A 19,203-nucleotide genomic window follows, 5' to 3' on the forward strand; every position below is an offset into this window, starting at 1 on the left:
ACCACGGTTGTCAGTGTCAGCGTTATTTGGACTGAGTGAGTACCTAAGTGATCCCTGACTATCCCAACGGCACCTCCCTGTCACCTACACCGAGTCCCGGGGCATCCCCCCTACCCGTGGAGGGGTTAAACATCTGGCTGCCCACACCATCGCCACCAGGTACTCCCAATCGCAGCGGTGGTATCCCCATCTTACCACGCACCACGGGATGCGTCACGAACTGTCCATACAATCCCCTGTAAGTAACCCCCTTTATTCTGAGTGGCCACGCGACCCCTACCCTCGGGTCCGGAGACCCCTCGAGCCACCGCGGATCCAGATCCGAGTGGCAGGCTGCTGATGCGGGGGCGGCACACCCACCATGCCCCCAACACAACATCCGACACTTCGTATAGATAACCATTGTCTACTGGAATTACAAATGGTTTCATTAGTGGCCACTTAAATGTGTTACTCACCAAAATAAAATCCATTATTTCTGCTCTTTGGGTTAAAGAACAGCCCTTGCGCTCGTACATTTACTTTAGCTCCTTTATCCAGGAGATACTTAACAATCTTATTTTGTCGTCTTTCAATAGCTATGTGCAAAGCGGTCTGACCTAGAAGACAAGGGTGGAGATTGCTCATAACATGTTACATCAATTTGACACCTTTCCCATTGGGGCTCACAATCTAAGTTGCCTATCTGTCTTTGAAGTGTGGAAGGAAACTGGAGTACCTGGAGGAAACCCACACAAAGAAACTGCTTGCAGTTGTTGTCCTTGGTGGAATTTGAACTCAGGACCCATGTGCTGCCAAAACTACAGCCCTAGCAACTGAGATAGGATGTTGTCCAGCTTATACGTATAAAAGCAATCACTGACGCTTATGTTATAGATATGATTTATGAACATCAATCTGAGAGTGTAAATACAAGGGCGGAAGCCATTGGAGGGAGACACCTTCAAGTAGTGAGCTTTAACCCTTTCCAATATGAGGAAGCAATATCTTGTGTCCATTCTCTCTTATACTAGATGAGAATGGAGCAGTAGCTAGTACTTGGCATGTCCTGAGTTTCCTGAAATATGGACTGCCACTTCAAAATCCTGATGATTGAGATGCAAGTTGTGAAGTGAGCAGCGTTACTGTGCCATTACTCTGGAATGGCATAGCATATGGTCACACATTCTGACATTTTTTTTGGGTCACTCTCTGGCTGAGACTTTATATGTAGTAACGAGCAAGAACTACCATATTCGGGTGCTCAGTACTCGTAACTAGTGATGAGCAAGCACTACCATGCTCGGGTGCTCTGAACTTGTAACGAACACAGATGAGTGAGCACTACCATGCTCGGGTGCTCGGTACTCGTAACTAGTGATGATCGAGCACCACCATGCTCAGGTGCTCAGTACTCGTAACTAGTGATGAGTGAGCACTACCATGCTCGGGTGCTCAGTACTCGTAACTAGTGATGAGTGAGCACTACCATGCTCGGGTGCTCAGTACTCGTAACTAGTGATGAGTGAGCACCCCAGTATAACGGAAGTCAATGAGCGACTCAAGTTGTTTTTCCAGGAAATCTTCCAGAAAAATGCTGAAAGTCTTGACGTCCTTATATACTCGAGTGCTCAAGTCGCTCCCATCCGAACATCCAACTGCTCTTAATGAGTATTGAGCTCACGAGCATTGTACTGCCCACTCATCTCTATTTATATGGTGCACGGTCTACAATACACTGTACTGTATTTGAGAGCACCATTTCGCAAACCGGGATACTCTCTGACAAGCACTATTTATGGGAATCTTTTCTGGCACACCCTGTAAAAGTGGGCACATTCTGGTTAGATCTGTATAAGGTGCTCTCTGGGGGGCACAATCTATAGAACGCTCCCTATCAGCCCAACAAGTCTGACAATTACAATAAATAGTTACACTGAATATTTGAGACTTTAATACTGTACTTGGGACACTGTTTAGGAGACACTAAGGGTCCAATTCATCAAAACATGGAGTTGTGCAACAAAAGTGCTGCTTTCACGCTACTTTGGATCAGCTACTCCTATATGAATTGCCACCTAGTATGTGACGGGTCATACTGCTCCAGTCAACAACCAAATACATATGGGCATGGGCCGATTCATCAAGACTGGCATACGTATGCCTTGTTTTGCCCAGGTGGAGCTGGGGAAAAGCCGAGGCAGGGAAGGGCATAGCCAAGCCCACCTACCCAATTCCCGAAAAGTGCATCCTTTCCCTGGCTGTACTAGGAGGGGCACACCACTCAGAAGCGTGAAATTCATTAGGCATCAAATTTGTGAGCTATACCAGTCTTGATGAATTGAGAGTAATAGAGGAAGGGTCTAAAATCCGCGCCAAGGTCTAATAGACACTACAGTTGAGGCAGAGTGACTAATTGGAGTCATTTGCTGTAATTGTTATTTGTTGTGTCTAACTAGTATTTCCTTTTCCTACAGGATATGCCATAATGTCTGATATCTTTAGGTCCTCCCTCTTGGACCCGTGATAATCTTTATAGCAAGTCCCTGTCTTGTTCTTCTGTAAATGAGGAGGTGGCCGCTCACATTCAGTTCTTAATATTCACTTCTATGGGAGTTCTGCAAATAGCTTAGAATGAATATGCAATATATTAAGCACATCTCCAGAGATGGGTAATATTAAATAATGCTTGTAAAATCAAGCACTTTTGGAATTTCTTGTCTATTAACATTTTTAGTCATTTTTGAGATATTAATAATTTTCTTTTGAATGCAATTTGTTGCTTACTCAACCGACCACCACTGGCAGAGTTGGCCGAACATGCACATTAGCTCATCCCATCCGTTCCCTATTTAGGGCCCAGCACTAGAGATACCTAGGATCAGGTATCCGGCTCAGCGCATAGGTTCGGAACCTATCTAGGGTGGTGAGGGACCCCAGGAACCAGCAGTAGGTTTGGTCAGGGGTCACCACCTTCCCTCTCCCTAGACACAGGGTTTCCCTTCCCTTTTGCCGTTTGCTTGGTACTTCCCGTACCTAACGTGACAAATATTTATCTGTGAAGATGTCAATAACCCCCTAAGGCAAGTTCTTATTTTTTTGTTTTACAATGGCTGAGCTAAGATCTTAGAACTATTGATGAGAATGCCACCAAGGAATATACAGATTTGTTGATTTTAATTACCTTTGTAATTCTCCTCTGTATATTTAGCATTGATAAATTTGTCCAGGAAACCTTTTTTCTCTGCAAATGATAGCAAAATGTGCACGATCTTTGGAGTTTTTCCATTTATGTTCAGTAACGCTTTCATTAAGCAGGTTTTGCCAGTGTCCTTTGATGTCAGTATGTACATGAGAAAATCTGAAATGCAACATCTAATATTATTTTCAGTGAATGGGATGCAAAAGTTTACACTATTTTTTTTTGCAACTTATATAACTTTATAATAAATATAAAAATCCAAAAAAATATTTCTTTTAACCTCAACTATGGTATTTAACTTCAGCACGACTTGAACATGTATTGGGCATAGGCTTCTTAATCAGGAGCGGGGCAGCTCAAACATTTTCCATCATCACTCTAATTCCATATAATTAGGGTATGTGCACACAATGGCTAATGGGCTTCATCAAGACCAGTGTTCCCCAAAATCCAGTCCTCACGGCCCCCAACAGGTCATGTTTTCTTGATTTCTTTAGTATTACACAGGTGATGCTTTAATAATGACTCCATCAACCTGTTCAATGCTAAGGAAATCCTGAAAACATGACCTGTTGGGGAGCTTATGGGCTGGAGTTTGGGAAACCCTTATCAAGAAAAATATTGTTCCCGCCTGTCTTAATGAGGGGTCGTTGTGGAGTCATACGCTCCTTGATCCTTGAAGAGGTCGACTCCTGTTTATGAATCTTGACTATCTAATCAGCGGTGTGCACCTCCATACTCTGCACCAGAAATCTCCCTACGATCAGGTACTGGAGTGAGATTTCTGACATACGAAATGCTACAGATCGTTCATGAATTAGACGACCTGTGGTGTTCTGTACGTTCCATGCTCCATTCGTGACCCAGTTCCGCCAATTTTGGCAGAGCTGGGAGAAACGGGTGAAATGCCAAAAGTTACAAAATTTAGGCTAAAAGGTTCAACTAAATGTTACTACTTTTTAGAAGAGTTTCATGCCAGAATTCTAGCGTGAAAGCTGTGATGAATCAAACCTATTATCTTCTTCAGGTGTGTATTCTCTTGAGCACTAAAACGCTCTAAATAGTGAACATATGCTTTGCAATGTAAAAACAACTTCATATGTTCAATCTTTTGAGTGCCTTTTAACCGCTTCAAGCTTCCAAAGATGCCAAGCGGGGAACAGAAGTGATCGGTCAAATCTTTAGGTGTCTTCTGGGAACGTAACCTTAATCTGTGTGAAAATTATATCCCATCTACACAGCAGTGCTCAATAACATTGGTCTGTGTGCTGCCTGACTTTAACACGGAGAGTGCAATAAACATAAAATATGCTTGTGTGGGAAAGGATATGGGCATTATGCTTCTCACTTGGTTGGGATGGAGTAAAATAAGGATTTTCTAGGAAGGGGCCTTTAGAGTATATCATCAAATCGCTGGAGACAGCGTTCATAATTTCCATCCTATCTTTTCTATCTGATTATAGGCTCCCAAAAAAAGGATTGCTACATTTTTGTTTGACAGCAGGGCGCATGGTAATATCCAAATATTGGCACACTACACACTGCTTCCTTAGTATGGCAGGAAATGGTATAATTCATAGCACATGTGTAGGAATCGTCAGCAGAGTCTTCTGAGAGAAATGATAGGATCCTTATGAACTGGCGATCATGGCCTCTCTTCAAGGATTCACCAAACCTCCAAACTGTCTTTACATCGAGGAGTAAGTTCAAATCACACCTGAGCATTTTTTAGCTTTGGTCATCATGATTCATTTATGGGATCCTCTGATCCTGTTCTCTGCTTCTGTCGCCGGCGGAGGGGGGGACGCCACGCTCTCCCACTGCTCGGGTCCGGCCGCGGCTGCTGCTGCTCGGTGGTGGCTCGAGCGGTGGGCCGGATCCCGGGGACTTGAGCGGCGTTCTTCGCCCGTGAGTGAAAAGGGGAGTTGATTGTGGGGATTTATTGTCCGTGACGCCACCCACAGTTGTGGTGATAATGGTGACACCACCGCTGCTCTGGACGGGGATCCCGGGAGCAGTGACAGGGAGCAGCTTGGTTGTTAGTTCTCCCCTCCGTGGGTAGGGGGTTGGTTGTCCCGGGGCCCGGTGATGGTGTAGGGATGGATGGCAGGCGGGTTACGGGGCCTGGTGAGGTGCAGGGTCGCAGGGGCAGCGCTGTGCCGCACGGCACGGTGGTACTCACTCAGCCCAATGATGATGACACAGTTCTCGGTAAAACACTCGGCTGGATGGACGGGTCCCACAGACGGCTGCGGTGTTGTTTCTCCCGACAGGTTGATGGTGACTGCCTTTCCCTGCACCTATGTACGGTTGTTAGTTCTGATGGGTTCCCACCGGTAACCCGCTCCCCAGCTTGGATATGGGCTGGAGGAGCCCCTTCTTGCCCGCAGGCTCTGCCCCTGAGAAACGGTTGCCTTGGCGGTGGCGGTGTCTCCCTCCTCTGGTTGGACTGTTGCCTTCTGTCGGGACTTGACTGTTTGGAAATCCAGGAGGTCCCCTTCACTAACGGATTCGGCAAATTCACGGCGACTCCTAGCCTTGCCGGGGTCCGAAAGCCCCTGCCAGATGGTGCTGGCTTCTCTTTGTGTACCGGTCCGGTACCGCCGGGCCACCGCCCGTCCACGGTCCTTACGGTAACTCCGATAGGCCACTCCTGCAGACGGTCACCACCGTCTGCCAACCTTGCTGTCCCGCCCGGGCCACACACCCGGACGCTGTCAGTTAGTTGCTCCACTACCACTTCTCCTTCCTCTCACTTTTACTGTCAAAACTAAACTGCTCCTTTTCCCGCCTCCAGGACTGTGAACTCCTCGGTGGGCGGGACCAACCGCCTGGCCCACCCCCTGGTGTGAACATCAGCCCCTGGAGGAAGGCAACAAAGGTTTTGTGTTTGACTTCGGTGTGCCTGCCGGGAGTGTGGGGTGTGTTGGTGTTGTGCTCTGTGGCCCCTGGCTTGTCCAGGGCGCCACATTCCCCCTTAGTTAAATGCAGACCGTCCGCGGGCTGCCCATCCATCACCGGTTTTATTTTCACAACTGAAAAATATGAAAAACGGTTAAACGGTAACACACATACAATTAAAATAACATCTTCCCACATCGGGAGGTACTCATACTTAAACGGTTGCAAACGGTTACGGCTTCCGCTCTCTCCCACCCAAGCAACCTGGCCATGATGCTGCCCCTAAGCAAATAGGCAGCACCCCTTGACCCCAGTCCTGCACAAGTTGCCCGAGTGGGTTCTGTCCTTTTCAGGGGAAAAAGGGGAGCCCCTGAAACCCCCAGAGGATTGCCACCGGTTCCGGTGGTGGCTGGGCCCCAGCCTGCTCCACTGCGGGCCCTTCCTCCAATCTGCCTCTCCGGAGGCGGTAACGGTGGAAGCCACAACAACATTATTTACATGCCACTAGTTTGTGGTTGCCCTGCTAGTTCTCGGGCCTGTCCATAAGGAGTTCCTTATGCAACTTGTAAAACAGTCCCCACGGGGACAACGGTGCCGGCAACGACATCAGCCCCTGGAGGAAGGAAACAAGGGTTTTGTGTCTGACTTCGGTGTGCCTGCCGGGAGTGTGGGGTGTGTTGGTGTTGTGCTCTGTGGCCCCTGGCTTGTCCAGGGCGCCACACTTCCCTTCTCAACCCCCCTCCTCCCACCTTTCCTTTTTTTTCTCCTCTTCTATTTCTTTCTTAGTAACTTTCCTATTCTTTATTTCGGCCATATATCCTTTTTGGAAACCATATTGCTTAATGCACACTTTCATCAGAAAAAGGGTGATTGCCAATCAGGGAAGTATTTTGTTCCTGATACTCAATACCTGGGGTCCCCAACCTTTGACTCGTGAGCCACATGTGGCTCGTGGGCCCAAGATGTGTGTCTTGCGGGTGTTTGCCAGCTTGGTATGTTATGACCAGGTCTAGTAAACCGCTATGAAGAGAAGATCTCCAGGTGGTGACTTTTGTGAGTAGTCCCACACCGATTATCAGATCAGAATGGAGGTAAGAACACTTGGATCCTGGTCTACTGTCTCAGTGTGATTTCTGTGTAAAAGCTTTAGCTGTTATACCAATAATGGGGTCTCTGGATAACACTACTGTGAGGGAGGCGGGAGAAGGATGTAGCTCATGACCTTCTGTCAGAGATGGATGTGGCTCTCAATGTTAGAAAGTTTGAGGATCACTGTTCAATACCATCATAGGCCTTAAGGGCACTTTACACGCTGCAATATCGCTATCGATATCGCTAGTGTGCCGCGCCCCTGCCAGCAGCCGCCGCTGCTCGGATCCGGACCTTCAGAGGTGGTGGCTCGAGGGTCTCCGGACCCGGGGGTCTCGTGGACACCCCGAATAAAATGGGGGCCGTAGATGTACGGGCTAGGCCATAATAGGTTCATGATGCCACCCACGGTGTGTGGTGAGGTGGGACACCACCGCTGCTGTTACGGGGCATCCAGGGGAGATGTTGTACAGCAAGATGTTAACCCCTCCGTGGGCAGGGATGGTGGCCCCGGGACCCGATGGCTCTGGTGCAGCGGGAATGACGACCACAGAGGGTGCTGGTGTACTCACTGTTAGGAAAACACACAAGTCTCTGGTAAACCAAGGTGGTGGTGGCCGGTGCCATGGCCGGCTGTGTTCGGGATCCCCCACCCGGCTGGTGGTCTCTATCCTTTTCCTGCACCATTTTAAGTAAAAAAGACTTCCTTGAATGAAATGTAGGAGTCCGCTCCCGGCTGGATGTGGCCTAAGGAGCCGTGCCCGCAGACGCTGGCCCGTGGGATCTATGGGCCTTGGCGGTGACCTCTTATCCCTAATCAATGGGCTGTTGTCTTCTATGAGGGACTTTGGGTGGGACAGGACCTCTAGTCCGAGCCTCAATCGGTTAATTAACCAGTTCCAGTAGGTTCTGGTTCCTGGCTTCAGGGTCTGAGTACCCCCTTTGTGCTACGGATTCCGGGTCGGTTCCCCGTGTCGGTACCGGCGGGCTCCAACCCTGGCCCGGTCCACCTCGGTTCCACCGAGCCGTCTTCCCGTCTCCTGTTGACGGAGACCACCGTCTGCCTCCTAGCCAGTGGCACCAGGGCTCCTACCCTGGTACCTGTCAGTCAGCTTCAGGCCTGACACACAGGCCTGACCTCCACTCTCACTGAACTCTAAAACTGATCTGCCTGTTTTTCCCACCCCCGGGCTGTCTAAACCCCTGGGTGGGCATGCACCAACTGCCTGGCAATGCCCACTGGTGTGTCTAAAGGCTGCTTTACACCAGACAATCTATCGTGCGATAGATCATTGGGGTCACGGTTTTTGTGACGCACATCCGGCATCGCTGGCGATGTCGGCCTGTGTGACACCTCCTAGCGACGCAGTATCGCTCACAAATCGTGAGTCGTGTACTGCTCGCTAGGTTCCATAATATCATTTAATTTATTTGTTCATCGTTTCCGGGGTAGCACACGTCGCTCCGTGTGACACCCCGGGAATGATGAACAGCAGCTCACCTGCGTCACGCGGCCGCCGCCGGCTATGTGAAGGAAGGAGGTGGGCGGGATGTTTACGTCCCGCTCATCTCCGCCCCTCCGCTTCCATTGGCCGGCGGCCGTGTGACGTCGCTATGACGCCGAACGTCCCTCCCACTCCAGGAAGTGGACGTTCGCCCCCCACAGCAAGGTCGCACGAGAGGTAAGTATGTGTGACGGGGGTTACTGACTTTGTGCGACACGGGCAGCGATTTGCCCATGACGCAAAAAGGACGGGGGCGGGTACGATCGATTGTGAAATCGGACAATCGGTTGTACCATGTAAAGCAGCCTTAACTGTCCCTAAGGGGGGGTGACTAGGGTTTAATGGTTGGCTGTGTGTTTCCTAATGAGGGAAGGTGTTATGCGGGGCCCTAACTGTGACTACCTGGTTTTGCCAGGGCGTTACACTAGCGAGCGTACCCGCCCCCGTCGGTTGTGCGTCACGGGCAAATCGCTGCCCGTGGCGCACAACATCGTTAACACCCGTCACACGGGACTTGCCTGCCTAGCGACGTCGCTGTTGCCGGCGAACCACCTCCTTTCTAAGGGGGGTGGTTCGTTCAGCGTCACAGCAACGTCACTAAGCGGCCGCCCAATAGAAGCGGAGGGGCGGAGATGAGCGGAACGAACATCCCACCCACCTCCTTCCTTCCTCATTGCGGGCGGCCGCAGGTACGAGGTTGTTCCTCATTCCTGCGGTGTCACACGTAGCGATGTATGCTGCCGCAGGAACGACGAACAACCTGCGGCATGAACTACCAACGATATTATAAAAATGGATGACGTGACAACGATCAATGATTCGACGCTTTTGCGATCGGTGATCGTCGCTCCTAGGTATAACACGCAATGATATCGCTAATGACGCCGGATGTGCGTCACTAACGACGTGACCCCAACGATATCTCATTAACGATATCGTTGCGTGTAAAGCACCCTTTAGGCACAAGTATTTGAGATCATTATTATAACTTATTTCACAGGTCTCCTGTTATTACATTGGAAGGGTTATGGTTTACATTTCAGTCCTTGTAATAATATATTTCCTTTACTGGCTTTCCGTGCTTTCCTTAACCAAGAATCAGCAAAAACATTAGTACATGCCCTCATCATCACCTCGACTACTGCAACCTCCTGCTCTCTGGCCTTCCTTCCAACACTCTTGCACCCCTCCTATCTATCCTGAACGCTTAATCCACCTCTCCCCTCACTATTCCCCAGCCTCGCCACTCTGCCAATCCCTTCACTGGCTTCCCATTGCTTAAAGACTCTAGTTTAAAACATTAACCATGACCTACAAAGCCATCCACAACCTGTCTCCTCCTTACATCTGTGACCTAGTCTTCCGGTACCTAACTGCACGCAACCTCAGATCCTCACAAGATCTCCTTCTTTACTCCTCTCTTATCTCCTGTTCCCACAGTCGCATACAAGATTTCTACCTTGCCTCCCCCATACTCTGGAATACTCTACCCCAGCATATCAGACTCTCTCCTACCGTGAAAAGCTTCAAGAGGAACTGGAAGACCCACCTCTTCCGACAAGCCTACAACTTACAATAACCCTCAGTCCAGTACACCACTGCGCAACCAGCTCTGTCCTCATTTTGCATTTGTATTTCGCATTTTGCAAAGAATTTCAGTGAGAGACGGATGCCACTGTCATGTGTCACGGCCTTCCATTAAATACATATATGTGGAGCTAATGAAAAGAAAATAAAAAAACACGAAAAGAGTCCTAATAAGATAATCACAATTACATAGAGCAGAATGTCGTCTCACCATCTTTGTATTACCTTGAGCAGGCTTATCTGTACATTCTAAAGACAATTGCTCAATTTCTTCCAGAACTCTGTTCAGTGACAATATGTCGCCTTCTGTGACTGCTTTCAATATTTTATGACTTTGTTTTTCATGTATTAAGTTGGGTTCACATTTACTATAAAGATTAAAAAGACTTTTAGAATCTTATGTGCAAATTGTAATAAACTTATTGCATATTTAATGAAAAATTAATAGCAAAACCTTTTACATATACATAATCTTACACGTGAAAGGCAGAAAACCAAAAGGTGACCAATTTTAAGCCCATGATAGTTAAATGAAACGTTCCAGCATATTTTTAACATTTGGAAGTAGTGGTACGGCTGTATAGGAACGGGTCCCCTAATAAAAATATCTTTTTCTGTAGAGATCTGCTGTGCCTGTCATGAGACATGCAGCTATCAGCCATATGCAAATCAGACTGACAGCTAACTGGGGGCATGCCACTACAATTTGACTCCTCCTCAATGTGCATTGACACGCCCTCTGTGCACCTGCAGGCTGATTTTCATATGGTCTTTACACTGGATTTTTCATGACGGGCACATTTGATCAATACAAATAAGGGAACATTTTTATTAGGGGACAATCACCCATACAGATATAGCACTATTTCTGTATGTAAAAACATGCTGACATATTCCCTTTAAATAACATAGTGATATCAGATTAATCAAATGTCAAATCAAATCAAAATAATCAAACTTTTTCAAACACAGAGGTGCTTCAAAATCATCTATTCTTGTGTTGATTATGGCCTGCGGATAAATCTTATACATTGATGGGGTAGTTTTTAAAAGATGCTTGGTCACTTTCAAACATTCTAAACTTACCAAATACAGTCATGGCTGAAAGTGATGGCGCCCTTGACATTTTTCCAGAAAATGATGTATTTCTTCCAAAAAATTATCGTAATTAAATATGCTTTGTTATAGATATGTTTATTTCCTTTGTGTGTGTATTGAAACAACACAAAAAAATCCTCTGGATAAAAAGGCAAAATGAACATAATTTCACACAAAACTCCAAAAATGGATAAGACAAAATTGTTGGCACCTTCAACTTAATATTTGGTTGCACACTCTTTACCCTTCAGAATAAATAATTGCAATAAGTCACTTCCTATAACCATCAACAAGCTACTTACTCCTCTCACCTGGAATTGTGAACTACTCTTCTTTTGCAAACTGCTCCAGGTCTCATATTTGAAGGCGCGTTCTCCAAACAGTAATTTTAAGATCTGTCCTGAGGTGTTCAATGGGATTTAGATCCAGACTCATTGCTGCCACTTCAGAACTCTTCAGCGCTTTGTTTCCATCTATTTCTGGTGGCTTCTTAAAGTATACCTTGGGTCATTGTCCTGCTGGAAAACACATGAACTCGGATGCGTTCCCAGGTTTCTGACACTGTGCACTACATTGCTTTCCAAAATCCTTTTGTAATCTTTAGATTTTATGTCGCATTGCCCACAGTCAAGGCACCTCATGCCAGAGCCAGCAAAACAACCCCAAAACCTCTTTGAACCTCCACCATATTTGATTGTAGGTACTGTGTTCTTTTCTTTGTAGGCCTCATTCCATTTTCAGTAAATAGTAGAATGATGTGCTTTAGCTAAAAGCTCTATCTTGGTCTCATCTGCCCATAAGACATTTTCCCAGAAGGATTTAGTCTTACTCCTGTACATTTTGGTAAACTGCAGTCTAGCTTTTTTATGTCTCCATGTCAGCAGTGGGGTCATCCTGGGTCTCCTCCCATAGTGTTTAATTTAATTCAAATGTCAATGGATAGTTTGCGCTGACCCTGATGCACCCTGAGCTGCAGGACAGCTTGAATTTCTTTGGAAATTGATTGGGGATGTTTATCCACCATCTGGGCTCTCCTGCTTTGCAAACTTTCATTAATTTTTCTCTGTCCTCCACGTCCATGGAGATTAACTACAATGCAATGTGTTGTAAACTTCTTAATTATGTTAACAAAACCCAAGATAAAAATAATATGGACATATTCCCTGCTGTAAATAAGTAAAAAGCAATATTGCTTAGAAATAAACATAGGTTACTTAATAAACACTATTTTTGATCAAAAAAGTGTAAAGCCATTTGACTACGACAAGGTGTACCCAAATCGAGATGGTACCTAACACTATCTAGTATTAAAACCTTACCATGGCTCAGAACAGACCTCAATCTAAATAAGGGCCAAAAGTGATTTGTGTCCCGACTATGGACACACACTACAAAAACTTAGTCAACTTCTCCCCTTTTTAGCTGGTTTCAGGTGTGGTTTTCATATTGCCCATACCTGTTACTTGCCACAGATGAGTTTGAATGAGCATCACTTGCTTATGTCCAATTTGCTTTTTTTTCTCCTTTGTTTTTTTTTTGTGTTGTTCCAATACACACAAAGGAAATCAACGTATGTGATAAAACATGTAATTGCAAAAACATTCTGTAACAATTTCAAGAATGCCAACACTTTCATCCATGACTATCTTTAAATGAGTTTTTATTCAAAAAATGAGTTCTTAAGTTTTATTTCCTTCAAACTGTAACATGTACTACAGAATAGGGCACTTGCAAACACTAATGGCGGCTGTGAGGGTGGCAGCCACGTTACACCATCGCCTGTCTGCACATATGGAGACATATAGAACGGAACATGACTGCTGACACAATTGCTAACTTGGGCAACCACAGTGAGTTGTTATGTACGTTTTCATTGTAAAACATTCTTTTCAGAAATTTCTGACTAAATCATGTGGCCAAGGCCACTATGCGTTGGTGGAGATCCGGTTGCATGCAGCCACCCCGAGTGGTCTCACCCTTAATGTCACCAATATGTAAGAAGAAGTTACTTGGTGCTGTGCACGTTCAGCAGGCAGGAGGTCACATCATCGGAGGGGGAATCCGTATTGTCACATTTGCTGTTGTCACTATAAGAATAAAGTACAAGTTCATTAATAGAATCATTTATCAGGTCATTATAGTTACCTAAAGGTTGTGAAAGAAATCTATTTATTATCATGCTATGGAATAACATTGACACGTAGTGTTCAGTCAATGACATTATTTACAAATGGTACTGTAGATAAGGTTCATACTTTTGTTTAGTTTTTAGGAACAAACATTAAAAAAAGATCACTTACATAACTGACGCATAAGGGAAGTAGAGGAGCCCATGGATTATTATAGGGTTAATAAAAATGAAATGTTGAAACTTAAACTTCATTGTCTTCACTCATAGCTTTTATTTTCTGGTGACCCTGCGGTGAGGGGGATTCTATGTCTCCTAGCATTTTGGTTCTCAACCTGTAAGACGCATATATGCTATATCTCTAGGAGGTACAGTACACACATGATCCTCTTACTGGGCATAAATGTGGTGCACTGTGTATTATCATAGGTTTGCGGGTTCTTAAAGGGAACCAGTCACCAGATTTGGGACCTATAAGCTGCGGCCACCACCAGTGGGCTCTTATATACAGCATTCTAACATGCTGTATATAAGAGCCCAGGCCGCTGTGTAGAACGTAAAAATGACTTTATAATACTTACCTAAACGGTCACTGCGGTGGAGTTGGGTCATATGAGCGTCTCCATTCTCTGGTGCCGGCACCTCCTCTTTCGGCCATCTTTGCCCTCCTTCTTCTGAAGTCGGGGTACATGATGTGTCCTACGCCAGGCCCGGACTGACAGGCGGGAGGGGCGGGACGTCTCCCGGTGGGCTGGCCGGTGGAGGGGTGGGGGGGCCGCCCCCCGCCTCTCCCGCACTGCCTGCTGTTTAAAATTATTTTGTGGCTGCCGCCACCCGCCGGCCGCCACTATAGCGGCGGGGTCCGGTGAGCGGCCCCCGCCACCAATTTTCAATGCTGCTGGCCGCTGCCGGTATTATGGTAGAGGCTAGATCCCAGTGGCCAGAGGGACCTCTGCTGACGTCACACCCATGTGACCGGCCTCTTGTGTGGGAGGAGCCTGTAGTTCCCGGCAGTCAGTGCACAGTTTGCCGTACAAGCAGCAGGATGTTTCCCATCTTCCCTGTTTCTGCTGTTTTTCTACCCCGACGTTTGTGATATAACAGGAGGTAATATCTGATGGAGCTTATCATGTATGAGCCTCAGGGGGAAATAAAAAGGGATTGTAGGTCACCGTCTCTGGGTGCAATAGTGTGCAGCAGTAAGTGCGATGCTCTGACCGTGGGGAGAGAGGGTGCGATGCTCTGCCTGTGGGAAGGGGGGGGAGAGAGAGGGTGCGATGCTCTGCCTGTGGGAAGGGGGGGGAGAGAGAGGGTGCGATGCTCTGCCTGTGTGAAGGGGGGGGGAGAGAGGGTGCGATGCTCTGCCTGTGGGAAGGGGGGGAGAGAGAGGGTGCGATGCTCTGCCTGTGGGAAGGGGGGGGAGAGAGAGGGTGCGATGCTCTGCCTGTGGGAAGGGGGGGGAGAGAGGGTGCGATGCTCTGCCTGTGGGAAGGGGGGGAGAGAGAGGGTGCGATGCTCTGCCTGTGGGAAGGGGGGGGGGAGAGGGTGCAATGCTCTGCCTGTGGGAAGGGGGGGGGAGAGAGAGGGTGCGATGCTCTGCCTGTGGGAAGGGGGGGGAGAGAGAGGGTGCGATGCTCTGCCTGTGGGAAGGGGGGGGAGAGAGGGTGCGATGCTCTGCCTGTGGGAAGGGGGGGAGAGAGAGGGTGCGATGCTCTGCCTGTGGGAAGGGGGGGGGGAGAGGGTGCAATGCTCTGCCTGTGGGAAGGGGGGGGGAGAGAGAGGGTGTGATGCTCTGCCTGTGGGAAGGGGGGGGAGAGAGAGGGTGCGATGCTCTGCCTGTGGGAAGGGGGGGGAGAGAGAGGGTGCGATGCTCTGCCTGTGGGAAGGGGGGGGAGAGAGAGGGTGCGATGCTCTGCCTGTGGGAAGGGGGGGGAGAGACGGTGCGATGCTCTGCCTGTGGAAAGGGGGAGAGAGAGGGTGCGATGCTCTGCCTGTGAAACAGGCATCAGCAGAAACAGTCTGAAACAGGGCCATCAGCAGAGGCGAGTATAGGTGAATATTATTTTACATGGGGTAATATATTAAGTGAGAATGGGATGTCTTGAGTAGTGGACAATCCTTGTATATTGCACATTTTTATGTCAATTTTTTTCTTTATGACATGCTGCACATATTTAATTGTTTTATTTTGAGAAGGATGATGTTAGTATATTCTATACGTTTAATAAAAAATATTTAAAACCATGACTCTTTTCTGTTATGGTAATTACACATATCTTTATGGCAAGTTCCAGCTACAGTACTGGTGCTGCATGCGTACAAGTATGTATTGAGGTGCTAAATTTACCACAATGCTAATGCAAATGGTTATTTTTTTGGAAAGCGATTTTTGCATGTGGGCTGCTTTGGTTTGAGTTCCAGGGCTGAATTTCAGTCCCAGTCCGGCCCTGTCCTACGCCATCAATACTCGTCGGCATTGAGGTCCTGCGGTGAGTGTTTATGACACATAGGACACGTCATGCACACAGGCTTCAGAAGGAGGACGAAGATGGCCGAAAGAGGGGACGCCAGCACCGGAGAGCGGAGACGCCCATATGACCTGACTTCACCGCAGTGACCATTTAGGTGAGTATTATAAAGTGATTTTTATGTTCTACACAGCGGCCTTGGCTCTTATATACAGCATGTTAGAATCCTGTATATAAGAGCCCACTGGTGGTGGCCGCAGCTTATAGGCCGAAAAACTGGTGACAGGTTCCTTTTCAAGGGGTTTTCAGAAAACCGTTGTATCCTAGCTGAAGTTTGTAGTGTACTTTACTCACCCTCCAGTCTAGCGCTGGTCTGGGGAAGGGTGAATTAGGGATCATTCTGATGTCAGTTTTCCACTTATGTATTATAGCCATGTTTTTCATGTTTTTAAGACCTGTACCTAATATACAGTGGGGGAAATAAGTATTTGATCCCTTGCTGATTTTGTAAGTTTGCCCACTGAGAAAGACATGAACAGTCTATAATTTTAAGGGTAGGTTAATTTTAACAGTGAGAGATAGAATATCCAAAATATAATGCAGAAAATCACACATTGTATAAATAATATAAATTTATTTGCATTATGCAGAGAGAAATAAGTATTTGATCCCTCTGGCAAAAAAGACTTAATACTTGGTAGCAAAATCCTTGTTGGCAAGCACAGCAGTCAGATGTTTTTCGTAGTTGATGATGAGGTTTGCACACAAAATCAGCAAGGGATCAAATACTTATTTCCCCCACTGTAGTTTATAGGTTTGTTCACACAGTCTATAGGGCAATTGATTGAGTAGTCAGCACAAAATCACAGCGACATGTCCAATTTTGATCTGAGTCACGGATCAAACTTGCTAAGATAAGTCTTTAGGTCCATAAAAAATCAAACAACACTTAGATGCTATCCATATGCTGGACATTTTTCACAGGCCATTCAACAGGAGAAGCTGGCTAAACTTATGTGACGCCCTGACAAAATCAGGTTGTCACAGGAGACTGCATCCATCTTTCAGATGCAGGACTCTCTCCTCCTTGTCCTACCAAAACAGCCCCACACAGGTACAAACACCAGCCACAAAGCCTAGTCACCCCCCCCCCCCCAAGGACAATAGGGACACACCAGTGGATGGGGTCAGGCAGATGGTGACGCCCACCTAGGGGTTCTGAGGTGTCAGGGGAGGGAACACGTCAGTAGAGTGGAGGAGTCTGAGTCAGACACAGGAACAAGTCAGATAAACTTGGATAGAGGAAGTGAGAGGAGTGAAGTGGTAGTCAGGGGTTGTAGCTCCCGGACTACCGGACTACCTGAGCTGACTAGGTGGCAGACGGCAGAGCAGGGCCACAGGCAACGGAGATCGGGTCGCGGGAGACCTAAAGTGGACCGGGGCAGGGTTGTAGCCCGCCGGTGCCGACAGCGGGAATCTGGTCCAGAGGCCATGTACAGTCGGGGTACCTGGACCCCAGGGCGAGGACAGCTGCAAGCACCGTGTCAATTAGCCAGAAGGGGACAAGGTTCCAGATCTTGTCCCACAAGTAGCCCAGATAGAGCGAGACGAAAGCCCAATGCGGGGGATAGGGCGTCTGCAAATGGCTGCAAAGACCCCAAGGATCAGATCTCGCGGGCCACAGCTCCCACAGCAAAGACACCGGGAGTGGACTTTTCCCGTTTCATGCGGAATAGTCAACACACGAGACACCAAACTAGAGTGCAGGAGGAAGGTCCCCTGTTCTGTTCACCGGTGTGCAGGACCCGAGCACACCCCTCTGGAGGCTACTGGTATCCGGCATTTGGTTTACTACTTGAACTTTGTGTGACGTATTTGAAAACTGTGAGTACACCTTTATCATCCAGTCCAGCCTGCAGACTGCGTCCCAGCACTACACTCCACCTGCACCTGGGCCCCGGGACTACACCTCCCCTACCCTTGGAGGTGTACCTGTGAGACCCTGGCAAAACCAGGTTGTCACAGAGACTGCTTAAATCTTCCAGGTGCAGGCCTCCATCCTCCTTGGCATACCAACACAACACCACACATAGGTAACATCAGCCACAAAAGCCTAGTCACCCCCATGGACAATAGGGACACACCAGTGGGCGGGACCAGGCAGATGGAGACGCCCACCTAGGGGTCCTGAGGTGTCAGGGGAGGGAACACGAGAGTGGAGTTGAGTTAAAGTGGGAGTTAGGGTCTGACAGTTGATGTGAGAGGAGTGTGGAGTGACAGCGGAGTCAGGGGTCGGAGCCCCTGGACTACCGGACTACTTACTAGGTGGCAGACGGCAGAGCAGGGCCGCAGGTGACGAAGATCTGATTGCGGGAGACCTCAAGTGGACCGGGGCAGGGTTGTAGCCCGCCGGTGCCAACAGCGGGGAACCGGTCCGGAGGCCGTGCACAGTTGGGGCACCTGGACCCCAGGGCAAGGACCGCTTCAAGCACCTTACCGATTAGCCAGCAGGTAACAAGGTTCCAGATCTTGTCCCATGAGTAGCCCAGAGAGCGAAACGGAAGCCCAACGTGGGGGATAGGGCATCCACCAGAGCCCACAGAGATCCCACAGGTCAGTTTTCGCGGGCAAGAGTTGCCAAGCACACGGAACCACAGGGAGCGGACTTCTCCCGTTTTATGCGGATTAAGTCAACACACAAGAAACTACAAGTGCAGGAGGAAGGGCCCCTGCCCTTTCAGCTCGTGTGCGGGACCAAGCACACCCCTCCAGAGGCTCTCGGCATCTGGCCTTGGTTTACAATACGGACTTTGTGTGTTTTATTACCACAGTGAGTGCATCGGTACTATCCGGTTCCTTCCAAAAGACTGCTCCTTGCACCCTCACTATCCTCAGGGCCCCGGGACGGCACCTCCCCTACCTGTGGAGGGAATACCATCTTGCTGCCCCGCTCCATCAGCCCCGGGCGTCCCATACAAAGGCAGCGGTGGTGCCACCAACAAATCACCGCAACCCACGGGTGGCGTCACTGACAAACTCTTCCCCTCTAAATACCCTTTTTATTGTTGTGGGCGAGGGGCCGCTGCATGAGCCCTGGATCCGGCTGCCACTCAAGCCCCAGCCACGATCCCGGATCCGAGCACCTCGGGTAGCCTCCCGTGACGTGGTCAGTCAGGCCCTGCCCGCAACAACATCATCCTGCTGCCCCGTTCTATCAGCCCCCGGCATCCCACACAAAGGCAGCGG

At 48.3% G+C, this 19,203-nt stretch overlaps 1 protein-coding gene across 3 annotated transcripts in view; it reads right to left on the minus strand.

Annotated features, from left to right (window-relative positions):
• Window positions 1-19,203, minus strand: part of LOC142283673 (transient receptor potential cation channel subfamily V member 3-like) — a 95,428-nt gene that overhangs the window by 46,302 nt on the left and 29,923 nt on the right. The window contains exons 2-5 of one of the 3 annotated variants that reach the window (XM_075333142.1): window positions 13,371-13,448; window positions 10,489-10,631; window positions 3,164-3,340; window positions 459-599 (exon numbers count right to left, since the gene is read on the minus strand). In XM_075333142.1, the coding sequence (XP_075189257.1) occupies window positions 459-599; window positions 3,164-3,340; window positions 10,489-10,631; window positions 13,371-13,448 (539 nt within the window). Of the gene's footprint in view, window positions 1-458; window positions 600-3,163; window positions 3,341-10,488; window positions 10,632-11,672; window positions 11,771-13,337; window positions 13,449-19,203 lie in introns of those variants that run through there. The other 2 variants (XM_075333144.1, XM_075333143.1) reach the window with 2 other exon arrangements.

The sequence above is a fragment of the Anomaloglossus baeobatrachus genome, chromosome 2, assembly GCF_048569485.1.
Source record: "Anomaloglossus baeobatrachus isolate aAnoBae1 chromosome 2, aAnoBae1.hap1, whole genome shotgun sequence".
Classification (NCBI taxonomy): domain Eukaryota; kingdom Metazoa; phylum Chordata; class Amphibia; order Anura; family Aromobatidae; genus Anomaloglossus; species Anomaloglossus baeobatrachus.